Source organism: Sander lucioperca, chromosome 12, assembly GCF_008315115.2.
Source record: "Sander lucioperca isolate FBNREF2018 chromosome 12, SLUC_FBN_1.2, whole genome shotgun sequence".
Lineage (NCBI taxonomy): Eukaryota > Metazoa > Chordata > Actinopteri > Perciformes > Percidae > Sander > Sander lucioperca.
Window position 1 is genome coordinate 4,327,144 of NC_050184.1, and position 27,976 is coordinate 4,355,119.

General features: G+C 42.7%; 1 protein-coding gene across 2 annotated transcripts; it reads right to left on the reverse strand.

The window, feature by feature from the left end:
• Positions 1–2,696: 2,696 nt before the first annotated feature.
• On the reverse strand, positions 2,697–27,639 carry fam120c (family with sequence similarity 120C). 2 transcript variants are annotated; one of them, XM_031312359.2, is made up of 17 exons: positions 26,055–27,639; positions 23,394–23,640; positions 23,126–23,208; positions 21,627–21,755; positions 19,764–19,866; positions 19,562–19,626; positions 18,913–19,172; positions 18,159–18,321; positions 17,960–18,043; positions 16,498–16,669; positions 15,730–15,979; positions 12,794–12,908; positions 11,848–12,057; positions 9,663–9,906; positions 8,876–9,011; positions 8,620–8,683; positions 2,697–8,461 (listed from the first exon to the last, which is right to left on the reverse strand). In XM_031312359.2, the coding sequence occupies exons 1-17, from the start codon at positions 26,568–26,570 to the stop codon at positions 8,204–8,206; spliced, it is 3,099 nt and encodes a 1,032-aa protein (XP_031168219.1). In that variant the 5' UTR covers positions 26,571–27,639; the 3' UTR covers positions 2,697–8,203. The 2 variants fall into 2 exon arrangements, with proteins under 2 accessions (XP_031168219.1, XP_031168211.1); XM_031312351.2 differs by having other exon boundaries at positions 18,913–19,187.
• Between the last annotated feature and the right edge of the window lie 337 nt (positions 27,640–27,976).

The following is a 27,976-nucleotide window of genomic DNA, read 5'->3' on the forward strand; positions in this document are numbered from 1 at the left end:
ACGTATCAATAATGCCAAAAGTGCCATAATGTGTGATAACTTCACCATTTTAGAACTAGCAGTGGGTTTTAGTCTGCGTGTGCGAGCATGGCTGTCTCTCCTGCCGCAGCCACACAGTGACTCAAGAGGTGGGGCTTGAACTTTCTCACTAAAAGGTAAGCTGTGTTCAAGTCCAGTTATTTTGAATGCACCAGTAACCTTAGCTTATGGCCTGTTTTCATGTAGAATATGCGTGCTGTCTTGTACTTTAATTCTACAAACATTTTCAGACTGATGTGGACACATAGCCTCTTCAATATATTTGATTGAAAAAGATTTGTAGGCGTGTCAATACGTGTTTTATAAAATTATACATTTACGCCTATTCGTTCTTTTGGTTATGCCTCGCGTTTAACATTACAATCATTTTAAGCCTCTGGTACGACAACATTCAACATTTCCCATTTGACAGCGGTGGTCTCCACTGCCAGAGGAGAACCAGCGGCAGCAATGCATTTCAAACAGCCAAGAAACATATCTGACAAGGACACACGAGTGAAAGAATGAGATGTGAGAGAACAGAAGAGGTGACCAATCCTCCGAAAAAGATGTAGCCTACTTCTCAAGAGGCGTCCTGTCCTTGATGGGGGGGGGGGTCTTCATTGCCAGAGAAGTACCTAGGGAACAGAACGAAACAAAACATGCTATAAAAAAGGAGCAGGACGTGACGAACTGGCCTCACCACCAACGCATATGAAATAGCAATAAATGAGCGACCGCTAACATGTTCTGCTGGTAGCTTGTATCCTGTATCCTGTATCAGGTGAGGCTAACAGGCTAACCTGGGTATCACCTCAGCCCCCCAAGCTCCATTAGCCGCGAAGCTAATAAGCCCCTGTTGGCATTACGACGATATTTATTAAAATAGAAAGAACGAAAACTAGCGTGTTGCAAGGTAGTTGATTTAGCTTTTAACTGCAGCACCAGCCTTGGAAGACAGCTAGCCAGTCAGCTAGCTAACAGTGGTAACAAGCTAGCTGACAGCTAGCTGGAATTGGCGGTTCTCGACCTCTCAGTCTGCCTGCTGTCAAATCCGCTGGGCCCCGCACGTCCTCACAGGCTCGCGGCTTTCGGGGGGTTCGTCTGTAACGGTTAGTGATGTTAATCTTGAAGCGGACGTTGTCCGGACACAGTATCGACCTTTCGTTGCAGAAGTATCGCTGCTGCGAGATGTTTCGATGCCTCGCTTCACCACGCCAAAAGTCACGTGACCGCCCCCAAATGACTCGAGGCCTCGCTACGTCACACTCGTACCAGAGAGGTGTCGCGCGCGCTGTGGAATATTGTTGTAAATCCCTGAAATGTATGAAATGAAAATCTGCAAACGAACTGCTTAGAGGTGATTGTTTATTAATATATAAGAGCTTGACTGTAGTAAGATTTCATTTAAATGGAGGACCATGTATATCTAATTATTATAGTTTTATTATTTAGAGTTTATGTAGCCTACCTTTATTTTCTTATTTATTTTACTCAGATGTAACCCTTGTGTTGACTTCGGGTCAAATTTACCCGTTTTCATTTTTTTGTTTTATATCAGAAAATATGGGAAGTAGAAATAAGCACTGAAATGTGTAGAAGAAAAATTTAACAATTTAAAACGTTGGAAAAAGCAAAAACTGTGAAAAAATGGCGTCAAAAACATCGAAAAAAACTTTTCTTCAAGGTTGACGGGAAGGCAACACAAGGGTTAATCCATCCATACACAAGACAGTTCGGCCAGCAGATGTCGCCATTTGGCATCAAATGCTTCTAAAACTGTGAACCATTTAAAACACTTCACCTTAATTCAACGTTTTCCCCTCATCACTATGTGACGGCGTACTTCTCCCTAACTCGTCATCTGTTTGGGAGCCAAAGCAAAGTAGCAGCGAAGTTTACATCAAGCCTTCATTAAGCTCAAGTGGCTCTCCACGTTCCACCAGCCATCTTTACCAGTGAAGCGGGGTATGTATGTGGTTGTTGCTGGTGTGCCTAAATAACGCGAGATTCACGCATACGTGGAGCCCGCACAGAACGAGACTTTAAGTGCACACTGACCTCCAGCCAGATGGAGCAAATAATTTGAATACAGGGGGGACATTAAATTAAAATGAAGTATTGCTCTTTTACTTCTGAAATTTGACCTCTGAATACACAAGAGTGGAATACATTTTCTCAAATACAAATTTGAGCCACTTTGAGCCATTTTATGCAACTTTATACTACTGCACTACATCTCAGAGCTAAATATTGTACTCCTCACTCCACTACATTTGTGTTAAGTGTTAGTTACTTTACAATTTCTTAATGCAATCTGTCTTCAAGCTAAATTAACAAAAAAACAAATACAAATCAAGACACTGGAAACAAGATATACTTTTTTTACTAAAAGAATAAATTTTATTTCAGCACTGTAAGTCATTTCCCAACCAGTACAAACATGACTGCCATCTGTCTCTTTCTGAACTATTCCTCCCCTCCCTCTGTGAGATCAGACCACCAACAGCCAGACAATTAAAAAAAAAAAAAAAAAAAAAGCTTTCATTTTTCTCGTCTTTCCACAAACAGTCCGGTGCTTCCATAATGCTAACAATGATGACAAATTATACCAACCATAATTATAACAGCAATAATGATAATATTTCTATAACAATATTATTGATAAATTTCAACCCTTTTTGCTGCACAGGTAGTTTAGGGTGGCCCTGGGTACTGAAGTACATGCATCGGTACACTTGTGGCTGACAGCACAACTGACCAACAGGACAAGAAATAGCTCATAATGATCAACTTGAACCTGTTACTGGGACCCAGCCATTGGATGGGAGGGGAGGGGGGGATTATACTGCAGCGTGGGGGGGGCTGTTGAGGGGAGGGGGAGTGGCAGTGTAGAGAGAGACAGACAAAATAGGGACCTTTATTCAAACTGGACAAAATGCTGTGAGAATCCTGCAATTAGATCAGAACAGGTACAACACAACTGATGACTCCTTTCCAGATTCTGTATGACAGACAATAATACTGTTTGACTTCTACAATACTATATAGTACATTTCTATTCTGGGACTTTTGGTTCTCTTTTAACATTGCCAAGCTCTTCAGTGGCGCTCCCATTTGCGTAGGCAGTGAGGCAGGACGCTTTTATCCGCTGGACAACTCTTATCATTTCATCATCAGTCACAGGGAAGGTGAATTTTCCTCGCAACACTTAAGCTGAGATTTATTAGACAAGACAAGAAACTGAAGACCATTTAGAACTTCATTTGTTGACGTGTAGAGGCAGCAACATTTTTGGCCTTTTGGCTTACTTTTTTTTTTTTTTTTTCTCTCCAAATTGTTGGTGGTATATTTTCTGTCAATTGACTATTTGACAAATCGTTGCAGCTCTAAATGAAATGCAGCCAACTGAAAAGCTGGAAGTAGAGCATGTTTGCCATTTTTCCCTAAAAAGAGCCCTGTAGTTGCAGATTTGATCAATTCAATTCTAATCTATTTATCGACACGTTGTTTGAGCTCTGAAGTCTTTTAACAAATTTCATCACGATGAATCATGAATTATTTCTTGCAAGCTCTATGACATCTATTTATCAACTAATCTCAGATTTGTGTTTTGAGGAGAATTCAGCCACTTTTAGCAGCCTCCATGCCCACACATGAAGAGACTCAGTACAGCAAAAAAGCTGCTCCATCAGTCTGAGTCTGGGAAGTTAAAGGCGAGTTTGAGAGAGCACAACGATAACATGTAAGGAAAATGCAAAAGAGGGCGCCAAAACCCCAGCGTGACTGAAAGCATATTCGCTAGGTGTCGTTCCTTCCTGCGTATTAGCGTTGATCTGAGCGTGTGCAGTGGTTCACACGGTCTGAATTCAGTCAATGAAGAAGTAACACGAGCGAGCAACAGGAGCGTTGAATTCACCCACAATGCCTCAACAAAACCTGCCTACTCGCTCACTCACTGTCCACACAAAACACACTTCCTTCTTTCCCTGTCTGTCTGCGTCTCTACATCAACCAGTGTTAATATAAACACTGTTACCTCACAGACTTGTCAGATAAATCACACGTGCTGTAATGTCATTATATATATAATCATACTCATCAGAAAACTTGTTACTCGGGGGCAAACCGTCGATGTCGGGGAACTATGGTGGGGGCGGGGGGGGGGCTTTATTGGGGATATAGGGGGACGCTAGGTGTACTTTGGTTCTCAGGTGTTTACAAGAGATGTTTCGCTGCTTTGTGCAAGGGCGCGAGTTCAGCTTAGATTAATAATGAGTCGACCACGAAATTGTTATCAGGGATAATATGTGAATCATAACATAGTGCAGACGACAATTTTCGAAAAAAAAAAAAAAAAGGGGCAATATTTACTTACGTACATAATAAACGGTGGTCTAAAGATGCCATATAAAATACAAGTAAGGAAAATCGCAATCATTACAGTTCAAATCTCTAGGTTGGCTAAGCGTATTTCAGTACTAACTGAAGCAATGGTAGAAGGATTAGATTAGAAGATGTAATAACATTAAAAATAGTAAGAAAAACACATTTGCACAATTGAATAAAACCGTTTTGATTTTTTTTTTTCCCGTTTTTTTTTTCCAGACTCTGGCTAAATACATACAGAAACTGATTATCAACGTTAATATAACCTTTACTGTTAGTTGGGTTGATTAAGGGGCGGGGCAGCCCAAAGAGAAAAAGAGAAAAACGGCCAATAGAAACGGTCCTAAAGGGCTAAAAAGGAGGGGTAGGTGATAAAAGTGAAAGAGAGAACTGAAATACAGGAAGTGAAGGGAGGGTTAAACTGTGTGTAACATTTGTGTGTTGGTTGTGTGACTATTTTGAGTGGGAATCAGTGGGCATGGGGGGGGGGGGTGTGTGACTGCTTTAATGGGAATCAGTGGGCATGGGGGTGTGTGTGTGTGTGTGTGTGTGTGTGTGTGTGTGTGTGTGTACTCTATGAGGAAGATTAAGGGGGCAAAGAGAAGTGAATGAACATTTTGGAGGGAGGGGGCAAGAAAAAGTGTCATAGCAGGGGGGGAGGGGGTTAGGATAACAAGCATAAAAATCACTGATCAAATATCTATCGAACTAAAACAGACAAGGACAAGAGAGGGACACTACATCATGTATTGTGTTGACTTTTTTTTTTTTTTTCCATACTAGCTACTGTGTAACTCAGGGTTTAACATCTATGTATCTGTGTGTGTCATGTGCTAATGTGTGATATGTGTGTGTGTGCGTGTGTGTAGATGGTCATTTCTGTGCCGTCCATGCAAACTTAAAAGTGCTGGACTTTTTAGAGTCAGTAGAATGTGTTACCAAAATGATCTCTGATGAACTGACGACCACTCCACTGTGAACTGAAACTGCACAAAATCACTTCAGCACAAAAGCAGAGAGAGAATGCTGCTGGTAACAAATGCAACTGAATACCTGTTTGTCGTGTCTCTGTGTGTGTGTGTGTGTGTGTGTGTGTGTGTGTGTGTGTGTGTGTGTGTGTGTGTGTGTGTGTGTGTGTGTGTGTGTGTGTGTGTGTGTGTTTTGTTTGTATGTATATGCGTGTGTGTGTTTGTAACTGTTTGTCTGGCGAGCGAATCAAGAGAGGGCGTCGTATACCAGATCACACTCTGGCTCGCCGCAGAAAAGCAATCTTCTAACAATGTACTGTTGCGATACACATATTTGTACTAATGTCAAAAGTTGAAAGCAGTTAAGTATATGACTCCTAGTAATTCTAGACTTAGTATTTCGGCCAGTGGAGCTATATTCTCTAGCCTAGTCTTGGTGTCCGTGTATTACAGTCCTGTGTTAAGCCCGACGCTGTTACCTACTCTTAACCTACGAACGCCTACAGCACTCGTATGCTTAATCCCTACCAATAACGGCTAAAAAGTCAGAACCTCTGAATTCATTTGGTGTTGGTGTAAGAGACGGCGGCGTGGCCCAGCCCTTTGACGATGAGTGTAGGCCTACACTCACGGCTGGGTCAACTGTCATGGTTGAGTTCATAACTGAGGGGATGTCTGACGCGACTACATTAACACTTACATATATATATAGTCATAGTTTTTTTTTTCCTTCAAAACGGCATCTCATAAGAGCTTTTTCCATGTCAATTTTGTGGCACACGATAGAGCATCAATCAACATAGTATGAAAATAAGGTGCTTCTTGTTGACTTGCCTTTTTTTAACATAGTGAGCTCATTTCAACCTCTCTTAGTAAGTTTATAGAGATTACGATGTTCGTGGCCAGCATCTCTCAGGCAGTATGTCGGTCTACTGCTTTTACATTTGCAGTTGTGCTACCAGCTATTGGTAAGTTGTATTTCCGTAGTCAGATGAAACCTACTATGGGGGACACATCTCATTCTCTACAAACATAAGTGCGCTAATAAAACAATTCAGTATCTTAGAAGTCTCAAGATTGTGAGCGGCACACTCCGGTACGCCACGAGGCCTCCCTCTCTCCTGTCATGTTACATGTGATCCAACCCAGAAAGCCTCTGCCGTGTTCGGGCCGAGGGGCTTTAGGGCAGGGAAGTGCTTCCTGCTGGTCTAAAGTGACACACCAGAGCTCTGCGGGGGCAGCAGCTCATGGTGGTGGGCTATCAAAATGACAACCGTTACTCAATCACCACCAGAGGGTGAGGGTGAGGGTGGGGGTGGGGGTGGGGTGGGGGTGTCTTTGAGGCTTTGTTGCCACACCCCTTTTTACATCACCGGCTGCCTCATTAGGCTAGCCTTTTTTTTTCTTTTTTTAAATAGACTTTGGAAATAACCTTAGAAATCTGAAAAAGATTCCCAGGAATCCTTGACGTGGAGAATCAGGAATCCTTTGAGCTTCATTGCAAAGTTCATGACTGAACGTGTGAGGCCAGTCTGAAGGGAACTCTGCCTGGCAGCAGTTACCCAAATCCTCACAATTCATTTCCATCTTTTGCTGGGCAGCATATATTCTTTTATTTTTGGCCTTAACTCCAGAAGGTGCCCCCAGAGTTTTTCATTTCTTTGTCACCTGGTAGAAGACTGTCCAGTGTGGTTTAACATTTTTTAAAACAAAGTGCTTCTTTGTCTGAAACCACTCTGTTAACATTCTGACGTCTCTCAAATAGATCTCTACCTTTAAATGTAGTTCTACATGTCATAATGATTTACTTGGGCGCAGAGGACACCCCTCTTAGACTGTCAATTCACCTGTATAGGGGCTTGCTCTAATTCATTATATTTAAATACAACATTAAGTGCTTTTGTTGGAATAATACAATCAAAGCTTTGGGAGAAAGGGGCGTGGGTGGGTGGGTGGGGGGGGGTGTCGGTTGGGAATATAATATAATACACTTTTTTTTTGGAGGAGCAGAGTAATATTTTGCATACTTTAGGGCTTAAGGTGCATAAATGCATGGGGTCTCTTAGCACAGCTAAGCACTAGGCTTTGCTACATGGGTCAAAGTAAGATAGCACGCTAATACCATGGTGGTGCAGAAGTGCTCCTGTGATAAATTACCAATCAATCAATGTTGCTAGTAAGTATACTAACATTGTGTTTTTAGCAGTACTACGGTGGGGTTGTCACTGCACAAAAGAATGGTAAATCACCTTGTTAAAATCGTACTCGCATATCCAGAGTCAAACTCTGAACATCTCTCTGAATTCATGCAAGACAAACCTCACACGAGACGGCTATGGCAACAAACACACAACTACCGACCATGGCGACCAGGCCTAGATGACGTAACCATGGAAAACCACATCCAATCTGTCACCGAAACCGCACGCTTAACAGCTGTGTGCAGAGATTCCAACAATGGGACCATTAAAAAAAAAAAAATAAAGTTTAAAATAAGTTATCGTTTAGGTGGTGGGTCGTAATGGGGGGTGGGGCTTCAAGCTTATTTTACTCCGAGTGCGGGAGGGAGGCATTTAGGATTTTTTGAGGGGTGGGGCGCTTACAGACTCATGGAGAAAAACTCTCTTCATAAAACAATGTAAAACCACATGAGAAAACTAAAAAAGGAAGTAACAGCTAACTGCTTTAGCCTACCACGTGGAGCAGCAGGGAGGACCTCCTGCTCCAGGTGATAATGTGCACAGCTAGCAGGCAGGGCTACAAAAACAGGGAAAGGCAGTCAAACACAGAGAACTCTCTCAGAGCAGTGCATCCTGGGAAGGGTGCCATCACTCCTCCTTCTGTAGTGCTCCGTCTGACGGGCAGTCGTCAAGGCAACAGGGGGCCTCCACTTCCACCCCCTCTGATTGGTTGTCTCTGCTGGCTAAGGCACACGGGATTGGCTGGGCCAGGGGGGCCAGCTCCAAGGGCTGGCCAATGGCTGAGGCTGCTGAGCTGCCGTTCAGCTGCTGAGTCGCAACCTCTGGCGTGGAGGCCGCCTCCTCTGAGGGCTTTGAGGGACTGCTGGATGGGGGCGGTGGCGACGTCTGGAGGAGGACAGTCGGACAGAACTTTAACAGAACAGCAGGGGCCATGATGTCAAGTAGGAACGTGACGAAGAGGGAATTCATAGCTGCGATTACTCATCATGTGGGAAAACGTACGAGATTCAAGAGCTTTGTATAAAAGTCTGCTCGTGCCATACCTGTGTCCTGTTGGTAGGTGCCTTTTTCACCGCCCTTACTTTAGCTGGAATCTCTTTACCCCTCCTGTGATGGAGAAACAGAAAGGCGCTTGGATCAAATGTGGTAGTATAAACGAGTATCAGTAGTCTGCTTTAGGGCTCGATCCCACCAGCGTTTTCAGATTCTACACAGAATAGTTGGAGGAGTAAAGCCAAGCTCTATAAAACCTTCATTCTCAGTCGTTGGCTGTACTGATTAAAAGATCATCTTACTCACCCTCTCCCTGCTCCCACTGACACCACATGCATGTTGAACCCCCCTCTCCCACGGACTGGTTTGTTCCCAGCCCACTGGCCAACGACCATGCCAGCTATCTCCAGTTTCCCTCCCTGAGGGGGGATGGACTGAAGGCCTGAAGAAAGAAGGAAAGGAGTGACTACTGAGACTTTTCCTGTTGTAGAGCCTCAAATAAACTATAGCTATGTTCCAATTCCATACTACATACTGTATACAGTATGCATACGTATGTGTTTTTTTGCAGTTAGTATACAAGAATTATTATATAATATATATATATATCTCTCTTTTTTGCATTGTGTTTCTTTTATAGTTGGTTCTATAGCCTTTTATGCCTTATGTAAAGCACATTGAATATCCTTGTTGTTGAAAGGTGCAATATAAATAAACTTGTCTAGCCTTCCTCTGCAAAGGCAATCAAAACTGTGACTTTAAAAATGGCACTGCCAATCAAACTAAACCGAGACCGCAAAATGTTTTTTCCACAAATTGAAAAGTTACTTCCTGTTTGCTGGGGTGTCCCTGCAGCAGTTTCATCCCCATCCACAATTAGTTGGAAGTATTTCCCACTGTCAACAGCTCCTCCATTTCCTTTTATACATTGCATTGCCTTTTGAGGGTTCTTTAATTTCTCACTTTTCCAGCGTAAACACGAAACATACTCAAAAGCTGCTTAGAACTGGTGTGTAGTATGGAACTAGGACAAAAGCAAAGATGATGTCCACAATAAAAAAACGTATGTGTAAAGAAACCAGGAGTTCTGTACCTGGGAAGGCTCTGGGTCTGTGCTGGGCAGGGTGATGTGGGTGATGCGGGTGATGATGATGATGATGAGGCATGTCCATGGGGCGGGGTGGGTAGAGGGGAGGCATGGGGTAGAAAGGGGGCACCATGGCTGGGGGGAGGAAGGCAGGAGGTGGAAGAGGAGGGGGAGGGGGAGGAGGGCGGGACAGGTTGATGCCCTCGAGGATTGCTTGACGCATCTTCTCCACCTTGGACACCAGCTCCTCCTGCAGAGCAGACATAACACTGTGACTGGAGTAGAAACGTCCCGAGTTCTAAGGGCCGATCACTCCGTGGTATGTTCTCTATAGCAGATCGCGTCATGTCAGTTCCAGGAGTTGCATTCTCCCAGTTAAGCTTTTATTCATATCATATAAATAATTTAAGCTTATAAACTTTATAGTTTTGAATCAGGACATCCGGGATTTGGACTAGGTAGCTCCTGAAAAATAAGGTGGGCTGAATTGAGAAGGCTACAGATGTTATTACAATGCGTCAGATAAATATATTTACCTAAATGTTGAATAAGTAAGTATTGGATCGGACTGGAAACCAAATATTAAAAAGGACTCGGATCGGGACCAAAAGAACTTGATCAGGAGTATTCCACTTACTGACAACAATCTTACTTACAAGCAACTATTGTCTATGGGCCCTTTAAACAAGGCACTAAAATGCTTTTTGAACTAAATTTCATTAACTTATAACTTACTTAAAGGGGTGATAGAATGCAAAACCGAGTTTACCTTGTCATAGTTGAATTACGACAGTTCGGTGGGTAAAATAGGCATACAGAGAACCTCAAAGTCCCATTGACAACTCTTTCCTATGCAAATCTCACAATTTGAAACTGCTGCTGAAAACGGGCGAATCTCAACCAAGCTAAAAGTTGATGTCAACTCAACTCCTACCTTATTTGGCTCTACCTTCTATCTTTGTAACGCCCCAAAATTTACATAGGCCACTGACTGATCTGAGGTTCTGAATAGGTCGTGCAGATCTCAGAAATTTTACACATTGTTCATCTGCTATTTCATTGCTAAATTCACTTGAGACTTTTTTATGTGAGAAATCAACTATATAGAGCTCAAATACAGGCCATTTTACTAAAATGTATGGCTAATTGCAAATTTTGTATGACTGTGTCGGACTTCAGGAGCTCCACAATCTGCCGTGACAGGTGGCGACTGCCGGCCGGGTTTGATGCCTTCCCGGTCGGCCTCTCCCCCTTCACAGACCCGCTATATGAGCTGGAGCTCTGTCAGGATCTCACACACGAGCTGCGCTGTGTACTTTAGAAAGAAGAAAGTTTGGAAGTTTTTCAAGGATGCTGAAAATGAACCACGGTCGTAAATGCAGTGTTCCAGGCTGTAAAACGGAATACTGGCTCAGAGAAAAGTGTTTAGAACGAGTATGTCGGACAATGGAGCGGGAGTTGTGGCTCTAACGCAGCGGCACAGAGGACATGCCTGCAGGGCTTCACTCTCCGCTAAATTTCCCTGCAGTGACTAGCTACAGGGTGAGTTGTGATTCCTTGGTGGAGGTTTTTTATGTCCCAAGGGTAACGTTACAACAACACTAGTTGTAATGAAAGTGTCGAAACTTTGCATTTTGTCTTGGCTGTTTTAGCCGCGCTGCAGTCGCTGCTCGCGCCCGGGCATGTCTGGGCACGTCTGTACTTTTGGAAGTCTGTCGGTAACAGACAGAGTGTGTGTGTGTGTGCGTCTCGTCAGAGCTCCTGAAGTCCGACACGTCTTACCAAATTTGCAATTAGCCATCAATTTTCGTAAAACGGCCCATATTGAGCTTTACATAGTTGATTTCTCACATAACATTGCAGTGTCTGAAATATGAGACCTGCTGTCTCGTCTCCAATGTATGTGTATGTGCTACGCTCAACCAATCAGCGTGCAGCTCATCTAAATATTCATGAGCATACCATATTTGGAAGAAAAGCTGTCGTTCCAAATAGGGCCATATTCACAGACCCATAGAATAGCACCTGGGCCATTTTGAGCCCAACCAATGTTACATACCCTATTCGGAGACCTTAAGGAACAGTGTGAAATACCCTATATAACCATTCTATCACCCCTTTAAAAAAGACAATCATCCATCATATCCTCGGTTGATTTCTGCCAAGGGATTATATACATGTACATACATACCTGCCCTTCACACATGTCCAGCAGGGCAGCCCGGTCGCGAGCGGCCCGGGCCAGTTTGCTCTGAAACAGTTTGCCGTCAAAGAAGCCCCAGGGGCAGCAGTGTTCCCATGGCAACGGTTGGCCGCACACATCATTGATGAACAGCGCTGTATCGACACCAGCCATGAACAGAGAAGCCAGCTGCACGCCGCGGGCATCCACCTTCTCCACCTAACAGCAAACCGAATGTGAATATTTTTAAACTGTAGGCAGACATGAGGAGTAGAAAAGCTAGAAGAAGTGAATGGCGCAGAGGAGTTGAGAATGATGAGGTCTTAGACCCATGAGATGTTGTATGTAGCTTCAAACACCAAAATCACTTAAATTAGTCTTTAAAGAGAAAAAGACAGCAATAAGTTTAGTATATTTCGCAGCTGTACCACAGAGTTTGATGCATTTGGACTTGGATCAGGGCGTAAAAAACTTGATAGACACATTTCTAATATACATCACTTATTATGAAAGGTAACTTCCTTGAAAGTTCACAACCAAAAGATGGACTTAATAGTAGTTTCTCTTTTGAAATCATGCCAAAATCCCACATTTACTATGATAAAATCTTGTTGTTGGTCCATTTCTTTTCGGGCCACAAACTGACCCTCCTTTCATGCGGTCTCAGTCTGGTTATTTGGTCCACAACAGAGTCAGACGGACCGCTTTCAAATCAGCACCCACAAACTGAACAAAACGGGCAAAAGCAACACGGTTTGTTTGAACCGAACCAAACAGGTTTGGTGTATTACTCTTGTACGTCAAAAGGTTGTGCAACTCAAAAGTGCACTGCCCAATGGGACCTAATCAAGAGCACGAAAAAACAAGACTTGTGTGCAGAAATATCCGTCTTCTGTGGAAAAACCCTGATCAATGATTATTCAACAATGACGGCGCAAGGACTGGGGTCTCGCACCTTGAGCTCCTGTAGCTGGTCGGGTTCGTAGAGTTGGCTGGAAACAGCCTGAGCCAGAAAGGCATCTAGCTCGTGTCTCTGGAGGATCCTTCCTCCAGGCCACTGCATCATATACCTGAGAGAGAAGGAAAACAAAGCCGACTTTACACGGCAGAAACACAGAGCTAGAGTGTACTGATGTTTACAGTTTAGTGACAGCATTAGCACTTGCAGATGCACTGCACATGCAGTAAAGAAATAAGGCTCTCATATATAGGAATGAGAATTGTGCCCGATGACCTGATGTAGGGGTGGAATGGTACATGTATTCGTATTGAACCGAAACATTACAGGCGTCACGGTTCGCTGCATGAATTTACACGGAGAATACACGGTATACAAATAAAAAAAACTTGCGTGCAAATTAATTAATGTAATGCGGAACTAATGCAATGCGGAACTACTGTTAGATACGTGGGTTCTTTAGGGAAACCTAATCTGTAGCCCCGCCTTAGCTCTGAAGCTGATTGGCGCGCTGCCTATGTAGCCGAGCTCCGCCTAAGTATGCAGTTTTAGTGAGTCAGAGATGCACGGACGAGTATGGCGAGTGGTGGCGATCCACTAGAGTTAGAGGACCCGCCGGCCTCTTTAAGATCGCAAGTTTGGGAAAACTTCGGTTTCCCAGTCAGTTACAGTAGTACAGGCGAGAGAGTGGTGGATAAGACTGCTGTTGTAGATTAATGTTACGTTTCCAGCGTCGCGGCGCCAAACCGTAACGTTAGTTGGGACAGACGCCTTGTTTCTTTAGGCTAACTATATTAGCTTCAGCCAGGCAGGTAGCAGCTTTCTGCGGTGAAAAATGGCCGGGAGACGTCGTGATAACGTTGCATTAATCAGGTAATTTAGTTTGTCTTTGCAGAGAACAGAGATGCTGTATTTTATAGCCGATTGTCTTATTTTATTTACAAGTTCCAGATGGAGTCTGGAGATGATTTGGGGTACTTATTGTTTACATCTTACTTTACACACTTTCAGGCTGTTGCAGCTAGCTCAGGGGAGAGACTGTATGACACTAGGTGGTACAGCCTGAGACATGCACAATAAAAAAAAAAAATTGCCTTATGCATTTTTTTTGCTTTTCCCTCCATTGTACCGAACTCGTACCGAACCGTGATGTCTGAACCGAGGTATGAACCAAACCGTGACTTCTGTGTACTGATCCACCCCTAACCTGATGTGATTTCCAATACTACAGTCCATATTCTCACATATTAATAAGGTAAATGGACTTCATTCATATAGCACTTTTCTAGTCTTAGTGACAACTTAAAAGCGCTTTAAAATGCAAGCCAGCATTCACCCATTCATACACAGATGGCAGAGGCCACCATGCTAGGTGCCACCTGCTCATCAGGAGGGGAGGGATAAACATTGACACATCAATGGCACAGGGAGCAATTTCGAGTAATTTTCCAAAGGACACTGACTTGTAGACCGCACACTATGACATGTAGATTGCAGGGGCCCGGGATCAAACCACCAACCCTCCGATTAGCGGAAGACTACTTTACTACCTCCTAGCCACAGCTGCCCGTAATAATATTAATAATAGCGAAATGCTGTGATGATTAGCGCAATATTAAATATGTCCGCATCACTCGTCATGATAAGAAGAAACCAAAACAGTTTAGCAGGTAGGAGACACACTGTTCTGCAGTAAATCTGCAGTATTGTTTAGTTTGTCTCAAAAGATGTTTTGACATGTCACAGTAAGAGATGTGTAAACAATACAATTGGTGATGGCTTAATGCAATTGAGCGGCTTCTGTTTCAGGGTCCTGGTATTGTGCATGCTGGCTCACTGAATAGAACAGAGCCCAGCGTTAATGTTATTAGTAACAGCTGTCCTTTATCTACAGTACTATGACCAAGGCTAAATGTCTGCAGGATGGGAAGAACAGGAAAACAGTAGACTTGGGAGTGTTCACTTATTACTTCAAAGTGGTTATCTTCTAGTCTTGCAGTCACATCATTTATATATCTTAAATTAGCCATATTTGCAGTGTTTGCAGCGTGTTTAGCTCCTTTTAAATTAGCTGAATGATTGCATTAGTTTCAATAATGGATTTTATTTGGATGTTACTGCCAGAGACGGAGGCTTTGCGGCCATTTTGCCATTGGTTTGTTGACACCTCCTGCAGTTCTTTCAACCAAGTGGAAGCTCGGAATTTCCCAATATCCACGACTCTGAATTGATTGAGGCTGATGTGAACAATTTTTCTGACTCGGCAGGTCAATTAGACGAGCTTAACATGCGAAGCAGTTGAAACAAAGCCTAACCCAGTCTTGTGGGAATGTTATGTGGCTTAATCGATTGTAGAAATAAACGCAGATTTTCTGCGGATCTACAAACAGACAGATCTTCGTAAGAGAAAATGCATCCACCAGCTTTAAACCTCCGCTTAGCAACATCGAAATGTTGTCACAGTACACAGGGGCAACACAGTGCTACTGGAACCAAGAGTATTACTGAGCAAAATATTGAATTCATTAAGTGATTTACCCACTAGAGTTTGAAAATCACAGAATTACTTCCTACTAAAAAACAACACGGTGCTCAACATAGCTGATTGTACACACGTCTATTTTGCAGTGAAATAAACAGAGAAAATGTGTAGCCTTAAGAGAATTAATTTAGTAGCAGTAGACATTTTTATTTCATTTTTTCTTTTTTTTTTTTTAAATCAATTTGTCTATAAAATGTCAGAAAATAAAGAAAAATGTTGATCGCTGTTTACCAGAGCCCATGATCCCACGCACGGTGAAAAGAACGGAGCACAAATGTTCAAAGACACACACAAGGTGTTTGACTCTCTTACTGAGGTGTTCATGCAAAGCTCACACTTTATTTAGGACAACACACACAAAACTAAACTAAACCTAGCATTGGTGTCATACCTGAGCACGCAGCACATGAGCAGCAGATGCTGAGGGACCTGTGCTGGGTTGAGGAGGGCTGGGCAGTCAGAGCGTAGGCAGGCCAGGAAGGCCCTGGTTCTCCTGGAGCGGTCCTCACTGGCACGTCCCAACCACAGCCGCCGCAGGTTGGGGCAGGTCCACTCCCTGAAACACAGGGCTGGGACCAGCTCCGGAGTCAGGGCCGACTTGGCTTTACCGCTGCTCCACTCTTTGACAATCACTGGAGGAACTGTTGAAACAGAGGCAAGAGAAGTGTGTTAAACATGTACATGGTTTGAAAAAAAAAACTGATGTTGGTACAATCGATTCTTTAGAGACAATGATACAGGTGTTTCAGTGCCGGGCTTTGGAGCAGACTGTTATATTAACGTTGATATATTATTCTAATCATGTAGCTAACACACTCCTCTAAAGCCACTAACAGTGAGAGATTAGGTAAGGGTTCAGTGTGTCATTGAAATATAGGCCATTGTATCTATCAATGTTGTGAAAGTAAAGGTATAATTCCAATAGTAGAGAACAGACCTCTCTAACAGCAGATATAATAAGGTAAGGATAAGGATGTCTCCATTACATTTAGATATATCAGTAAGCAAATTAATGAGATCAATAATTCCTTATTGGTCAGGCCAGGGCAAAAAAAGAAATCTATATAGTTAGTTATTTAATCTCTGGCTGGATTCCCAGAAAAAAAAAATCTAAGAATAAATCTGTCCTCCATACGCGCCACTCTGTCCCCGGACCTACCTTCCAGGGGAGCCCTCTTGCGGAGAGCGAGCCTCTCCAGGCGGCGGTGTGTTTCAGCCAGACTGAAGAGGACGCCGTAGGCATACTGTCTGCCAGCGCGGAACAGCAGAGAGGCAGGAGGCAGCTCAGAGTTACACTCATCCTCTATACAGACAGGCATCTTCATCTCTCCCTGAGGGGTGTGGTGGGCAGAGGGACAAGTAAGGACAGAGAGATTACAGGGAGGCTCTGACGAGGTTGATACATTACTCCCTCCATCGCCATTTATTTTATAACCCTTGTTAAACTAGACAAGATGACTTGGGAGCCTTGCAATGACAGAATACACACTTGCAGACAGGGGTGCATGACATATTGACTCAATATCGTTATCGCGATATCACGTTGCGCAATATTATATCGAAAGTGTCGCGATAAGTATGCAATATTTTGTTTATATTGTGGAGCGCTGCGTCCCGTCCGTTTGCTGTGTGGCTTAGTTGTGTTTGATTTAGAGCCGCTTGAAACGCTATAATGATCATCATTTCATTGGCCAGTTACCGTGTCACTTGCACGTTAGTGCACATCAGCGCACGGGTCCACTACATGACGAACCCTATGGAGCGCGCCACGTGTGTGCATATTTCGAGAGAGTGACAGTGTAAGTGAAGAAATAGATAGAGACAAAACGGAACAAATCAGAGAAGTGTAAGAAAAGTTGTGTCCTGTTCTCTTTATTTATTTATTTTATACTATACAACCAGTAAAACATGTCCTGTTCTCTTTATTTATTTATTTTATACTATACAACCAGTAAAACATGTCCTGTTCTGTAGACATGGTCGTTATTTATTTATTCATGTTGTACCAGTCCAATATGACCGTCAGTTGAAATAAACCTTGTGTTGTATTTGTTATGAATCTATTTTGATGCGTTTTCCCATAACTTTTGTAATTTTACATATTTAAAAATGTTGAAATTAATATCGATAGAGCAATATTCATAATCGATAGCGCAATATCCAGGGTTCATACGCATTTTAACCAATACTTTTCGGCAAATTTCCATGACTATGTATTCCTGAAAATGTCAGTCGACATTATACAATAAGAATGAAAATCTGTGTTAAAGTTTACCCTCAGAGGTTTAACAATAAAATGAATGACAATTTATGTGGTTCACAGTGGGATTCGTAATATCGCGCCCCGAATAGAACGTTGAGGTTAGTGAAAATACATTTATTAATCACATTATTATGCTGTGTTAAAAAAAAATTCCATAACTTTCTGGGTCTTTTAATGTTTCCAAAACCTTTCCAGGCCTGGGATTTGCATTTTTCAAATTCCAAAACTTTTCCAGGTTTTTTCAAAACGTATGAACCCTGAATATCACATTTTGTCAATATCGTGCAACCCTACTTGCAGAGACAAATGCAAACACAAAGAAAACATGAATGACATCAAAGTGTGGAAAACGGTTTACCTTGGTCAGTATGTGATAAATCTGGGGGTACATCAGTCCTCTTCGGTGTCTGTGCTCAGCTACACGAAGAACCTCAGCACTGACCTGAAATGGGAGAAGAAAAAAAAAAACAGGAACATGGTGACAAAATGTAACTTTTCAACACAACCTACAACTGTTATTTTTATTTTATTTTTTTTAATCTCTCATGGACACACACCTGAGGCAGAGGGGGTGTGGTTATGTCCATGTGACTCCGCGTCGCCATAGACAGCAGTGACGGAATGTGTGACACGCTCCCATTGCCTTGGGAACCATCTCCGGAGGCCGAGCCCCCCCTTCCAGCAGGATCCTCCCACCGAGAGGGCTTGTCTGTCAAATGGCTGAGAGAGAGGCTTCATGGTAATGTTTAATCATCCTGGCCTGGCATTCATCATGGTGTACGTGTTTATACAATATTTGAGTTTCCGCAGAGAAAGTTACTATGGCAGCTTGAGGAAATTAGCAGTAACTTACAAACCTTAGAAACTTAACATAACAACAAGTCCAAGCCTTCCCCATTCAAGAATTTTAAACCATTTCTTTGGAAGAACGTGCCCATTTCACACATTCACACACCCTAATCTAGAAATTACCCGGAGGAGCTGTACATGACAACGCAAATGTCGAATCAGTTGGATTACCCCATTGCCTAAACCAAACGAACAGAGTATTTCCAGTCAGTGAGAACGGGTATGACACGGGCAATCTCCTGTTGCGTGCTAAATGCGTGAAAGGGAAACAACACCTGTCAACAATTTCTTCCTCACAAAAAAAAAAATGTATGTATGCTGGCATATTTATTTCTACTTTATGTATTTTCCTCTCCTTGTCATTAGTCAAAATGTGTTTTGCTCCACCTAAAATGCCCAAATCCTTCTTTCTCTTCAATATAATTAGAGAGCTGAAACCCTAATAAACCCTCTGTGTCTTACTTTGCATTGCTGTCGTTAGGTTCATCTCCATCTGATGACGATGAAGGAGATGGAGAGGGAACAGACTGAGTGGCGGTGTGATGATTGGGTAATCGATTTCCCCCCTGAGTGGAATCATATGGAGCCGACCAATCAGAGAAGCCCATCTTGCTCGTCAGCGAATCGTTGCAGTCTTGGGACGGTGGCGGCGGGTTCGGGAACAGAGGGTTGGAGCCAGGTCCGTATGGAGCATTTTGATAGGGTGGCTTTAACCCCGGAACCTGGGGAGGAGGGAACTGTGATTGGACAGAGGGGAGGGAGGAACAGGAGAAAGGAAAATGGATTGAAAAAGGGAAGAAAAAGAAGGAGCAGAGGGGGAGGGAGGGGGAGATGTGGTTTCAGGGACGTGAACTGATTCTGTCCTATTTTATTTCAGATCAAACCAGAAGCATCTAATCAAGGATGGTGGGGGGGGGGGGGGGGGGGTTTGGGATGTGAAGCTCCCTCCTCCCTCAGCCAGTTTTTTCCTCTGAATGAGCACATGCCACAAAGGGATTTCAAAGAGCAACAAACTTAATCCACTCTGCTACATGTAGATTCATGTAGAGAGCAGAGAACAAATTACACACACATCAAAGAGGGCAAAGGATTACCCAGCTAAGGAATCTACCTGATTCTTTCCAGGCTGCATAGGTCCCATGTGACCAGGTGGTCCCCCAAATCCAAACCCAGGTACTGAGCAGGAAAAAAAACAAGGATGTAAATGAACATTTTCTTCTAATAAATACATATTTATTTGTAAGCCAACAGTGATTACATAATGGCGTAGAGTAGACTATTGGTTCTGTTGTCTAAACTTGTTTACTACTCACAGATAAAAGAGGAGGGCCCCATGTTGGGCGAGCGAGGTTTGGAGGCGGCGGAGAAATACTCCACAGCTTTCTTGAATCGCTCCACCTTGTCCTCCATACGAGACTGGAAAGGAAGGAAACAACAGCATTATGTTGACAGCATTACATACTGGGATGAGGACTGTGAAAATGTTGTTAAGCCCAGCTGAAGGATGCACACATCTGTTGCTAGGTTATTCCCCATTCAGACCAACTCAAGGGCCTGGAGGAAACTGGTAATGGAACTGGAAATGTTGGGTCATTGGTGTCAATTTGTTAACATGTGTTTTCCAAACTGACCTGGCGTTAACACAAGTATGAAGCGACTCAGCTTTAATATGGAAGTGAGCACAGTTGGCATTAATAACTAGAGGATCAGTACGGCTGGGTAGAAGTATCTCTTTTTCTTGCAGTCAACTAATCCTATGAAATAAATCCCTAAATTAACAATGTGTTGGTCTGGCTCTCATCCACAAACCCTTGTGTTTCTATTGGCAACCTAAAATCTTTTTTTGAAACCTGTCAAATACATACATTTATTATAATTTTTTTTTTAGCCTAAACAATTTCCTAAATCAACTGGGCACTATAGTTTTTCAAAAATGTTACTGATAAAAGGAGTAAATGGTGTATTTGCTGGGGACTATTTTCAGTGGGGGATGAATACACATTTAGTGGTGCTCTAGTGAGTACTTCTAGCAGAATCCTTCTGCGGTGTGTGCGGGATTGAGTCAAAATCAACGGCAGTGTGTGTGCTCATAATAATGAAGGAACATGTCACCCAGAGCAACAGTGTTAATCATTAATGTGTTTTAATAGTTTATGGACAACAATGGAGCTCTATGGCACCGAGGAAGAAGATAGCTCAGACTTTGGATCACAGATAATACTTGTTACTTAGAGTGTGTCACCAGACTTATCCTTTAAGGTCCAAGTCTAACAAATCTGTCTACAACTGGTGCCTGCAACTGATAATGGAATATAAGGATGTGCTGCTGTAACTCAGAATCAGTTGTTTACTGGACACACTTAATATGGCAGCGTGCCTCAAATATTTCAAAGTGCAGACATACTTCACGTAACGGAGAAGAAGAAAAAAAGAGAAAGACAATACTAGAGGCAACATTCTCATGACAAAAGGTGAGCTTCAAGTCCTTTGCCTAAACATTTATCTACCATACATCAAGTCACTGTAAATCATTTTGATCACAAAGCTTTATGGTCCTTTGAGAACATGCTGGGGACAGTACAACCAGTTTTTACATATGGTGGTGACGGTGGCTAAATGATAAAGTAGAACTAATATTAATGACTTTATGAAACCAACAGCCCAAAACCCCAAAAGGGATGTCATACATTAGAAGAAAAAAAAAATCACTTTTAAGGAGCTGGAACCACAACTTTTTGCATTTTTGACTCTGTTAATTTTCAAAACTGTTGTCTATTAATTTTCGCTCAGCCATACATATAGATTTGATAGGCATAAAGATGTGAATTCGATAAAATGCTGCTGAACTCCAACCCTTATTTGCTCAATCACAAATATAACTGGAGAGCAAATTTACACTTTAATAAATGTCTTTTATTTGTAACAAACACTGTCAACAAGCTTCTTCTGATGAATTAAAACTAGACAATCCTATATAGCACATACTGTAGACTTATATAACGTGTGGTGCAATTCTATGGTTGAACACTGATATGTGAGGAAGTGCAGATGCTCACTCAGGGTCTTGTGTCAACAGTGATGACCTATTTAACCATCAGAAATCAACTCAAATTAAACCCAATAAAAACCTACTGTGTAATTATGACGGACAAAGGGGCAGTGTACACTTGACCCACCTGTGACTGTTTGAAGACATCTCTGGCGATGGCGTCGAGGTTCCCCAGGTCTTTGATGGAGGAGACGTACTCTGAGACGGCCTTGATCACCACCTCACAGGGCGGCAGCACCAACTGGTGGGCTCGCACCTGAAACGGCAACAGTACAAAGGTTGTAATCCACACAACTGGTTGGGTGGGGAGTAACACTGTGAGAGAGCCACATGAAGATATTTAACTGTGGGGTATTTATCATTTTTATTTAAGAAAGTTAAAAAAAAAAAAAAAAAAAGTATTACTACTTAATAGACCACAGTTAAAAAGGCTGGACCGGAAGTTATCAGGTTTTGAAAAGGCATTAGGGCGATCCAATGTACTGGTCGGCTCTAATGCCTATGGTCACTCAAACATTTTTTCAAACATTATTGTATCCAAGTTTAAAATTCTGGTATCGTGAAAACCTTAAACCACATATTCTCTCACAGCCACATGTGAAATATTTGGAGATAACATTCAGAAGATGCCATCATTTCAGGCTAAATAAGCTGCATCTGATTCTGACTATTCATCTGAAAAGACTAAATTGCCTCTGTTGTTGTAGACCATTACCCATAATCTGTGTATGTTATAGGAATTGATAACAGCTCAACATTGTAATATTCACATTCATGGAGATCAGCACTGCCAATGTCATTTCGCTTTTTAAGTTACTGACATGTTCCGTTAAATTGCAGAATTTACATAAGACTGGTGTCACTGCTAAGCAATAACACACAAGGTGCCCAGATACCAGAAAATAACAGACAAAGTGGAGGCGAGGAATGCAGAGGAAATCAGTGAAGTGGAGTTCTCTTTGCGCAGTCCTTTGATTTCACATATAAATACATATAAGTAAAACCGTGAGGTAGGGTGGATAAAAATTGGTCTAGACCACACATTAGTCTAGCAATAGAAAATAGACGTTAGACGCAATTTTTATATACTTTACAAACAGTAAGTTTCATGTTTGCGGATGAAGTGTAGGTAATTAATAATAAGATGTTCAAAGATGACAAAAATATCTATAACTATATTATCATGGTAATATAGTAGTCTAGTCCTTTTTTCTCCTGGTAACTAAAATACATTTTCTTCCAATCATTTCTATCAATGTAATGATTTTAAGACGTCATTAATAAAAGTCAACATTTCCTGCATTTTTCACATTAAACGCCTTCCATTGATGAGAAAGCATTATGTCCCTAATCCACTGAAAGGATTTTATTGTGAAAGACCAGCAAATTAAATGGGAGATCAGAAAACACTCTTTCCTCTAAAAATGATAATGTACTTAGAAACCATGGAAAATCTGAAATAAAAGCAAGTCCCAAGTTAAGGTCTGGTTCTGTTTATATCTGAGGTAAATCAAGGCTCAAGTCACTATTTGACTAATTAGAGTATTACATGATTGTTAGAGCTATTATTCTTGCAGCTTAAGCTGTGGTTTGCAGAGGACTTTGGATTCAGAAATAATATGGCACCTTAAGAGAAGCTAGTGGGTGTTCTGGTCCCAGCAGACTCCAGTGGAAGGCAGCCAGGTCCTCATCAGGCAGAATATGATTTCCTGCGAGACAGAAACTCTTTCAAATTCTTGCTGCGTCAATGAACGAGGACGACAGACAAAGAGGGGTGCCAAAAATACAGCTTACAAGTAGGGGCGTGAGTTTCAGGGAAAGAAATGTTGGATAAATGTTTGCTTGTGTGTATTTGTAAGTGTACGTGAGGGCGAGTGAGCGTGCGGCTCCTAACCCAGCAGAGCAGCAAAGCAGGGCAGGTGCTGTGTCTTCAGCCCGAGCTGCCTGGCAGCCTCAGACAGCAGGTACTGATGTGTGGTCAGGTTCTTGCCGTTCCAGCTCAGTTTGAGCGCATGCGATGAGAAGTAGGCGGGTACGTTGCAGAGGGCAAACTCAGAATCCTGAGCAATGAGGCCAGCGAATCCAAAGTCCCTGTAGAGGGACAGCACTTCCTGGTGGTGGTCCTCCAAAGTCTGTACAACCTGTAGATGCAGAGGGGACAAACTCAAGCCTGCTGTGTCATAAAAACACAAACTCTAAATGGAAATGGGTGACATCCCGCTAACCTGGTTTGCCATGTGTTCGAGTTAGTTGTCATATTTCAAGTAAAAGCAGCACAGTAGTTTAGAGCTTCGTTTTTAGATTGATTTATTTATCAACAGAAAATTAATCTGCAACCAATTTTTAATGTTTTTTAGTGTTCCCAAACTTAACTTAACTTAATATTGATGCATTTTGGACTGTTAGACAAAACAAGTAACAATAAAGAAGTCACCTTAGACTCTTTCTTACTATTTTCTGATGTTTTATAGACCAAACGACTACGGCTGCAACTAACGATTACTTTCATAGTCGTTTCATCTGTCAATTATTTTCGGTACTAATCCATTAGTTGTTTGTTCTATAAAATGTCAGATAATGGTTCAAAATTTCAATCAGTGTTTCCCAAAGCCCGAGATGACGTCCTCAAATGTCTCGTTTTGTCCACAACTCAAAGATATTCACTTTACTGTCACAGAGGAGAGAAGAAACTGGAAAATACATTTAACGAGCCGAAAGAGTTTTACTTTTTTTTCTTAAAAATGACTTGTCAAAAATAGTTGCCGATTAATTTAATAGTTGACAACTAATTGATTCATCTTTGCAGCTACATACTCAATGTATGAGGATGATAGAGGTTACAGACAGACAGTCAGTGGTGCTGCCACTCTGTATACCAACAACAAACTACTAAAGCTCCACAGGCCTCGCAAAAATACATCTGGGGAACATTTGAGCTTGCACCAATCTGCTCCAAATCACTGGGGGGTGACGCAGATACCTGGACCTAGGACAACCTAATTGATTCACAGCCCGCTCACGTGGAACCCAATTGGTGGGTGAGTTGCCTGGTTATGCCAGAGAGAGGGAGCAGGAGAGTGTCACAATTATGCCAAAATTGGTATGTTAATCTTGTTAAACAACGTCAGTGTTAATCAGTGTGAAAACTAAATAATTACACTCAAGTTACTTCATTAAAAATCTATTTAACGAGCTGGTGATCAAATCTGTGTCTTCAAATGAATGCAATATGTGGCAGTGATGGCAAGGCTGATTATGAAGAAACTGTTTCAGGACTTCAAATTGATTAATTTTTGTGTGCCACTCACCAATAATAATACTACAACTAATAACCAATGTAAACAAACCAGAATAATTTCTATGCAACGATTACAAATGGACGGACTGCAATGCGGCACATGTAAAGTTGAATAAAGGCACCAAAGCTGCATGGAGAGGAACAGCAATGACTTTAGTAAAGGTGTAATTCAAGCACAGGTGAGATACTTGAAGCTGCAGAAATACTACTGTTTCTCAGGATACAGGGAGGAAAAAACAAAAAAGGACACATTGAAGTGTGAGTAATGATGCTGTACACACACACACGGAGCATCAGAATGTGTTGTACTGTAATGTGGGTGGGATTGTTCTATTCTCTAACCTCTCATGATACACTATGGCATTGTGATTTTTTAACACTAGCATGCAAGCAGATGGGGAAGGTAGATCGGAAGCAGAAAGAGACAGCCAGGTAAAGTTGACAGGAGGGAACCATGAGAGTCAATCAGCGGTTTTGATGCATTGGAGGAATATTATGAGAGCAATTTCCTTTATCAAACACATGTAAGGTATTCTTTGCCCCATAATAGTAGAGTAGGACAGGTATAGTACACCCACCAACTATATTTCATATCAGAGCAAATACTATTGTGCTAATAGGTCAGATACATAAAACATATTTTATATTTTAATATTCTCAATCACCAACAAACTGAAATGCAAAAAATAAGTTATTACAAATGTACCATTGCACAGACAATGGGAACCTATAAATACTCTATCCACTCAGCAGTTGTTCAACAATGTATGAAAGGTTCAATGAGTTCATGTTATGTAATATATAGGCTAGACTAGGTCATGTTGTACAACACATGTTGCTCTGATTCATGGACTGGTTTAGCCAGTAGCTGCTGCATCATATATGTACAGTATTAGTAGTAGTGTATACATTTCTCCTCCCAGTAGAGCAAACAAAAATACATCCGTGAGAGGAGCAGGCCAGCTACAGGGATCACAGATAGAATATATGTTCTGCTGGCTATAAACAGCCAATGCAAGACAGCCCGTTTGACAGATCGGGTCTGTATGTATTTATGTATAATATTAAACACATATCCAGACTGACTCATTTCAGTGGTTAGGGTTGGTAGTTGCACTTGTTACCCAACTGGAAGGAGTTAAAACGGCCCTGGATGATGTAAGCTGCTAAATGGGCGTACAACAAGAAAGGGCAAGTGTTAAATGAACAGCACGCCATATGAACACAATAAAACAACCATGATCAAACATTGCTCACCCGCACTCGGAAGCGGAACATGGCGAGGCGGACGCAGTGGCTGAGGCAGGCCGGGGGCAGGAACCATGCCCGGGGAGGCGGGGTGGCCTTGCTGCCGACGTGGTTGACTATCAGCTGCGCCGTCTGTCGCTGGCCCTGAGCTCGCCGCGCCCACTCGGGCCAGCGCTCCTTCCCCAATGTGCCATTGAAAACCACGACCAGCTCCAGGCCACCCTGGTACAGACAGGCCTGTGACAGGGCAGCCAGGTAGCCCAGCATGGCGTTCCACTCGCCCCCGCACACCCAGTCCGTCTGGTAGCCGCCGTAGAGGCGCTGCAGGCCGGAGTCAGCGTCGATTAGGATCCTGGCAGGCGGGGGCGGGGGAGGCATGGGCCCTGGGTGATGTGGGTGGTGGTGTGGGTGATGGTGGTGAGGGGGCTGGCGGGCCGCGGTACGGGCAAGCTTCAGGAGGTCCACCGGGACTGCGGCCCCGGGACACCGCTTCTCTAAATACTCTTGAAAACCCTGCACTCCCATGACTGTGTTGTTAAGCCGGTGTGTCTGGCCGGGAGCAGGCTCTGAATACGTTCTGTACGCCGTGTTTGAAATGTGATGTGGGGCGAGACCGTAGCTAGCTATGCACTTTAGGCAAGCTAACTGGTCTCCGATGTAGTGACTAACTGTAGTTTAGTTAACCCTGTAAAACAACTTATCTGTCACCCAGACTAGTGAAATGAGTCACCATACACCGTTGTATACGCGTGTCACTTATCTTTACTTATTCCGAGATATCGAAATGCCAATTTCTCAGTTTTGGTCGTGGGTTCTCAGTTTAGTGTCCATCCCTGTGGATTTTTGGTGAGATGCCAGCAAGGCCAGTGTAGCTACCTACAACCAGAAAAAGTTCAACACATTTCCTGCTCCCATAATTTGGCTTTAACATAACCAGCTTCAAAAATGTAGTTGGCAGCAAATAACGGAAATGCAGCAAGGTGGTGGATATTATTGAAAAATGCCAATAAAATAATGATCCTGCTGGTTTGTGCACATGAAACAGATGCAATACTGCGCATTAGTTAGCACACCACAGGCTAGATGGCCAGTTCGCGGACATGATGTTAAATCGAGCAGCTTGCAAAAAGGTTTTTTTTTTATCTGACAACTAAAATATTTGACATTGATTCTGCACTACCTCAGGCAAATTGTACCATATTTGTATCGGTAGCTTGTTGGCTCGCAGGTGTCAGAATATTAATTAGAACAAATTAACAAGCTATGTGCCTGGCTGACTGGCTAGCTGTAACGTTACTAACGTTTGCTAGCTATGTGGCTAGCTGTTAGCTGCTGGCAGGGTCCCCGGCGTGATTTGACGCGTCAACTCCCGAAGACAAGTCCGGGGCGGACACGACGCGGAATGAGATGGATGTTTGACGAAATAAAAGAAAAGTAACTAAAATAAAATAAAAATAAAAGCCCGATGGTGCCTCCCTCGCTTTCTTCCACACTCACGGCTTCATGTTGCAGAGGGGAACATTACTTCCAAGCGACATCAGCCATCTTGCGACTTCCTCGCGGACCAGTTGAGTGGGAGGGAAGGCGGAGGGAGTGAAGGGAGGAGGCGCGGTCGCGGGGGACGCTGGGAAATACAGTCTACTATGTGTATCACGTCCTACTTGGACAGATGTGGTGGGGAACAGTAAGAAACTACAACTACCAGAATGACAATATCGACGGTTTGGACGGGGATAAAAAAGCTGGAGAGTAGAAATTTCTCCAAGTGGACCTGAAGTGATTAAAGTACAAACCCCGTTATTTGTAGTTACCTGTCCGGTGCTATTAATATCTCCTCTTTAATATCAACATGTAAATATTCATAATATAACGCTAGCTAAACTGCTGTTATGGTAGGCCACTGCTGATGCTACTGAAGTACTTAACAAATA